Source organism: Notothenia rossii (genome assembly GCF_949606895.1).
Source record: "Notothenia rossii genome assembly, contig: scaffold_618, whole genome shotgun sequence".
NCBI classification, from domain to species: domain Eukaryota; kingdom Metazoa; phylum Chordata; class Actinopteri; order Perciformes; family Nototheniidae; genus Notothenia; species Notothenia rossii.
In genome coordinates, this window is record NW_027639806.1 from 9,558 (window position 1) to 15,888 (window position 6,331).

General features: G+C 39.7%; 1 protein-coding gene across 1 annotated transcript; it reads left to right on the top strand.

Annotated features, from left to right (window-relative positions):
• Positions 1–2,322: 2,322 nt before the first annotated feature.
• On the top strand, positions 2,323–5,859 carry mnx1 (motor neuron and pancreas homeobox 1). The gene is made up of 3 exons (XM_079695632.1): positions 2,323–2,871; positions 4,347–4,507; positions 5,146–5,859. Exons 1-3 carry the CDS (start codon positions 2,376–2,378, stop codon positions 5,431–5,433), a joined length of 945 nt encoding a protein of 314 aa, XP_079551758.1. The 5' UTR covers positions 2,323–2,375; the 3' UTR covers positions 5,434–5,859.
• Positions 5,860–6,331: the final 472 nt, after the last annotated feature.

Below are 6,331 nucleotides of genomic sequence, written 5' to 3' on the forward strand. Positions count from 1 at the left end.
AAAACGGTTTAATTATTGGAGAAATGCGTAAAAACACTCTGATTTGGTTAAAATAACATGTTTATTTAGCCTTCCACGTCATCAAAACATTTTGCAATGCTATATTTGCTCATCCATGCATAGAAATGGACCCAAATAAATGAGTTTAAAGGAAGTGAGCATTGTGATTTTAGGAGTAAGACATCAGTATTTGCCACCATAAATAAATAAAACATGTTTTCTCCCATGATTCCTCGCAGGACTACACTGTCTAAATGATTGGGGAAATAAGTAACACTCCAAAAAATATATATTTAGCCTTCCACGTCATCAAAATATTTGTTAATGCCATATCTGCTCTCATGCATGAAAATTGAGGCTTTTGGGAATGTTACAAAATGGACGATGTCATATTTGCACCGATTCTCCATAAATTAGTGCCCAAAAAACACATATTAGTGAATGAACTCTCTGTGTCTCTTCCTCTCTTCTTTTTAGTCTTTATCCCCCACTATCCCTCGCAGCAGACTCACATCAATCTCTCCGTTATCATTCTGTAATTGGTCATGATCATCAAGGTCCACAATTAAATGACGATCCGTTACTCTGAATCCACCCGGTGACTTGTTGATTTCCCCCGAGCAAATAAAAGTCCTGCTTCTCTGATGAATTGACAAAAACTAATCAGCTTTATTGGTAGACAGGTTAAGGGCAAACGGGTGTCAATAATTCTCATTTTGACCTCCTCTATCCATTAACTTTAAGTGGCTTATTAGACCCGGAGCGCACAGGCCTATTATCTTCATCTCCTCATCACACTTTCAATTACTACCTTTTTCTGCTGCTCGTTGGCTCAATCCGCGAGAATCTGACTTATTTTGACAGCCAAGCTTTTCTAGAAGGAAGAAACCCCAGTTGCATGCTTTAAGAGGTTGATTTAAAACAATGTTACCTGTTTTACATTTGATTTGTTTCGCGTTTGAATCTATTCAATTACTACTTTGTGTTGCAGCTATCTGGCTCAATCCGCGAGACTTATTTTGACTGCAATGCTTTTCAGGGAGGAGGAAAATCCAGTTGCAAAAAGACGAAAATCCACTTACAAAACAAATGAGTCCAGTCTGCATGTCACACTTTCAATTACTATACTTTATTTTCTGCTTCTCGATGGCACACTCTGACTTATTTCGACAGCCAAGCTTCCATTGCAGGAGGGAAATCCAGTTGCAAGCGTTCAGGGGGTGGATTATATATTAAGAAAAAAAAACACAAAAATCTCCGGTTTTTTATTTAATGTTTTTTAGGGATAACAAGTTGTATTCCATGCATCTGCAAAAAAAAACCTGTAACGCTGTGCTGATGCATGCTGTTGGAGGCAGAGGGGTTAATCAATTCTGTTATATGGCTCCATAAGAGGCCAGTCTGTCACCTTGAGCTGCAGCGACAGAAGGAGCTTTCACTTCAATTTCCCTGTTGGCCTCTCCGGCTCAAGATGGTCCTTTTACGCACAAACCAAAGGCTCTTTATCTTATGTGTCATCTAAATTCAAAAAGGGGAAACGAGCCTGAGAGCTTTACGCTTTTATTGTGGTGTAAACATTCATGTGGTAAGGTTTAGCTTATTTAATATTCCCTATTTGTTAATAATGTCATTTATATTCGTTTTTCAGGTTTAAAATATTTCTCTTTGAGCTCCAAGATATGGTTTAAATTTAAGGAAATTCTGGGTTTAGATAATAAGCAATAAGAGGAAATCCTCTGCACGTATAATGCATATTTTTATATCAACAACATACACATTTATTTTCTTTTACAAGCCTATGGAGTGTGCGATGCTAAATCAAGGGTTACTTCTTCTCCTGCTAAATAAGTCATGAACATTAAAGCAATCACCACAAATGTCTTGCAAGTCAATGCAATATATGAAAATACTACAATACCCGTATCAACAATGTAATATAACACTGTGCAGAATATACTGTTTACCGTCTTCCTGCAGCTTTTCACTACTTTCTGGTTTCGATTCATTTTTTATAATGTTTTTTATACTTGGATTGAGACATTATTATTAGATTTTAATTCTTGATGAATGTGTGCTTGCTACTTTGCTAAATACTGTTTTTATTCTGTCTGTATGGTCTCCGATCTGATTCTTTTACTCCATACATCCCGTGATAATGAATTAATTTCCCTGTAATAATAGCGATATTATTTCCGGCGCGGTGGCTGATGGGACAACCCCCTGCAGACGGCTGCACCAATCACCTCCCTCCTGCAGGCACTAAGTGTCACGTGGAGCTGCTCTCTCACACTCCGGACCACATCATAACTTTGGAGAGGTGGGAAAACACCAGTCTTCTCCTTCTCCTCCTCCTCAGTTTCCAGCAGGACGCACAGATGGAGAAATCTAAAAACTTCCGCATCGACGCGCTTTTGGCAGTCGATTCTCCCAAAGTGCAGACTTCTCCGCTGGCTCTGGTAACTTCCCTGTCTTCCTCTTCCTCCCTCTCCATCCCCACGTCTGGTTCCATGGACTCTTTACGCGCCGAGTCTTTACGCGCAGACTCTTTACGCACAGAAACGCCGTCTCCACCGAGGATTTCAAGCTGCGGATTGATCCCCAAACCTGGTTTCCTGAACAGTCCGCACAGTATGCTCGGATTACACCATCAAAGCAACGGAGGAATCCCCACCCAGGCTCTGTACGGACACCCCATGTACAGCTACTCTGCTGCGGCTCTAGCGGGCCAACACCCCGCCCTGTCCTACTCGTATCCATCCCATCATCACCACAGCGACCCCATCAAACTGACCGCGAGCACCTTCCAGCTGGACCACTGGCTGCGCGTGTCCACGGCCGGGATGATGCTGCCCAAAATGTCCGACTTTAACTGTGAGTATGAGTACAGGCCTTTTTTAGACACTTAAACAGTGTGATTGCACCCCAAAAAGTCAGATTTATGTACCATAATTTAGCGAATATAGCTCTAGATATTAAAACAGCTTCTGTTCTGGTGTTACCACTAAATCAAATAGTAATAAAAGTACATATTTGGTTTTGTATGACGACCCAAACATATAGGTAATAGTCTTCTTTATGTGTAAAAAACGGTGTAAATGCATCCAAAAAGTCTGATTTATGTGTCACAATTTAGCTCGAAAGATAATGAGATATTAAGACTTTTTTCACCCCCTACTAAATCAAATATAAATACATCTGGTTATGTTTTGGCGACCAGCTGATCCTAATAGTCTGCTTTATGTGTCATAATGATGTAATAAACTGCTCTACAAATAACGAGGTATTAAGAAAGCTGAAGTTATCGTTTAGGAAAAGGCAAACATTTCTTATTTCTGCACAAAATGTCCAGCTGGCCTTATTTGAAGCCCCTAAAACGATGTGATTGCACCCAAAAAGACTGATTTATGTGTCATCATTGTTGCTAGCTCTAGATACTAAGACAGCTGTTTATATTTAAAAAGGCAGATATTTCTGTTGTTGCTTTAAAAATACGATTTTATTTATTTATGGTGCATTACTTCCCTCACATATATGATGATGGAGGAACTCAAATGGGTAGATGGATTGTTTTATAGAGGATGCTCTGGCCCTTTTTTTTACCCTCAACTAAATCAAATAATAATATAAATACATCTTTCGTTAATTTAGCCAACCTAAGCTGATTTAAAATATTTGATAACACCCCAAAAACGTCAACAAATATGCCATACTCTCCTCTAATATATTAAGACCGCTTCTGTTAACTGCTATTTGTCATTTTGCTTCAAATTAGAGTGATTTGGTGATTATTTCCCACACACAAATGATGCTGTTCTGAAGGGAGAGGCTGTCAGAGTGATGGTTTTTCAGAGAGGAACTAAAATGGACAGATAATGGACAGTGGGAAAGTGTCATCAGAGTGTGAAACCCACAGCGACCTGCGATCCCTCTCAGAGACTGCCTGCTTGTTTCTGCTCCTTCTAACAGATTTGTTCCAAATAGAGAAGCAAATAGCTCAGAAATTCAGAAGAGGACCTTGTTGCTTTGGGAACACAGAGGATCAGATTATTACACAATAACAACAGAGAGGTGTTCATTTATCCCCCTGCAACACGTCTTCGTTTTCAGTCATTCGTTTTGCACATAAATCTCCTTTTTAGATGCATTTAATGCCAGGAATGCAGGAAAAATACAGGTTGTATATTGATGTTTTTCTGTCTTTCTTGCAGCTCAGGCACAGTCAAAACATCTGTGATTATTCCTGTTATCCATCATTAGCAGGCTTTTCGTTTTGCACATACATCTCCTTCCTTAGATGCAAGTACTTTTTAGGTATTATATTGATGTTTTTCCTTTCCTTCTTGCAGCCCAGGCGCAGAATAACTTGCTTGGTAAGTGCAGAAGACCCAGAACTGCTTTCACCAGTCAGCAGCTGCTGGAGCTGGAGCATCAATTCAAGCTGAATAAGTACCTGTCACGACCGAAGCGCTTTGAAGTGGCGACCTCCCTCATGCTGACAGAAACTCAGGTAATTTACTGCTACTCTGACTCATTTTAAAACATCTCACCTGACCGCCCTCCCTTTTTAGAAATTGTTTTTTTTTTTTTAAATGCACTCAATTTTCTGGAAGTAATTTAGAAGCTATAATTATGTTTTTGTGTCTTGATGGAAATACAGCCTCCCTGGTTCTGAACAAAGAAATGTTCAGAATCAAATGTTCCGTAACATTTAAAAATACTTTGGAACAACTTACAGCTCTACGTCTTTCTATTGTAGCCTATTTTCCTTTGATTTAATGTATTTTCAAATTACATATTACATACCTTTGTAAATAAATGTTTTCAGTGTAGGATTATTTTAACACCGCGGAGGTTAATGTCAGCTGGACTGTCGACCTTTACGCAATCTTTACGCACACGTGGCTTCCTTCTACAAACCATAAAACAAAACAAAAGGATTTCAATATTTCCTGCTGTGATTTTATAAGCAATAAAACCTTACAGCTCTACGGTATGAAGGTCCATCTCATTTTATACCTCACAGTAAAAGTAATGTGTCTTATTTGGTTCTTTGCGGGAAACTCATGTTGACATTCAGGCGTATTTACGCACAGGTAGCTTCGTTTGTTTAAACGACTGAAACTAAATTATATTTCTTCTCCTCAGGTTAAAATCTGGTTCCAGAACAGACGTATGAAGTGGAAGCGGAGCAAGAAGGCCAAGGAACAGGCGGCTCAGGAGGCCGAGAAGCAGAAAGGAGGAAAAGGAGGCCAGGACAAATCTGAGGGAACGGATAAGTCGGACTATAAGAGCAAGACGGACTCAAAAAACGGAAGAATCAGAGACTTTAGAGACAGTGACGACGACGAGGGGGACACCTTCCTGTACAACTCGTCAGACTGCTCCTCAGAGGACGAGGCGAATCACACCAGTGATATCAGTCCGCAGCCTTGAAGCTTGGGAAAAACGTGGAGATTTGTAATGACTGTGGGGGGGTTTCGCTATATTAAAAAAAATGCATGCAATCCAACCTCTGATCACTTCCTTGGAGCATTTGTTTGTCATGAAAAATATAGGTCAAGAATATAAGATCATTGTGTTATAAAGCAGCAGATTTAGGGTTTATTTCAGGAGCATCTCCACTGTAAACTGTTGCATGGCTTCAATGCAAACTGCTGTGGTTCAGTAACACCTCACAGCTCATACAGTAAAAAGTCATTTGTCTTTATTTGTTCCTTGTGGTGTTCCGTAGCTGAAAAACAATGTTATGTTTATTTTTCTACACTGTATTTATAAATCCCAGTGCATGCTAACTTATTGTTTAGCGTCTCTCATGGTGCAGAAACAATGTGAAATAAAATGTTTTTATATAAAAACTCACATGCAATTTCAGCGAAGGTTTTAATTTTTTTAAGAGAAAGTAGTCCCTTTGATTTACGGTGTGCTGCAGCGCGGAGGCACGCAGAGGCTCGTGTTTTCCGCCTCGCTCTGACAGGTTGGGTCATGGGAATCTCTGTTAATAGGCTGTCGGATCTGTGCAAACGGTCAGAGAGAGCAAACAGCGGACTGAGAGGAAACATTTCACACCACTATAGCAATGGCTGCTGGCGTTAATAAAGCTGTGAGTCGGCCTGGGGGAAACTCTGCGGCACAGGAACCACTTTAAAACTTAATTTAGAATAGAATAGAATCCTTTATTTTCATTATACAGGTACAATGAGATGAGTAGAGCTACTCCTTTGTTTTAAGGTGCCATCAAAGATACAAAAAAACAACAAGAGACGTACAACATTCAGGAGAAGACAACATAACAAGCATTCATACTTCAATATTCAGATCAAGTTAAAGTGCA

Bases quoted from the DNA above. Each gene is read 5' to 3' on its own strand.
- mnx1 (XM_079695632.1), top strand. From the start codon at position 2,376: ATGGAGAAATCTAAAAACTTCCGCATCGACGCGCTTTTGGCAGTCGAT. The intron at 2,872-4,346 runs GTGAGTATGAGT...TCCTTCTTGCAG, and splicing joins CAAAATGTCCGACTTTAACT to CCCAGGCGCAGAATAACTTG. The intron at 4,508-5,145 runs GTAATTTACTGC...TCTTCTCCTCAG, and splicing joins TCATGCTGACAGAAACTCAG to GTTAAAATCTGGTTCCAGAA.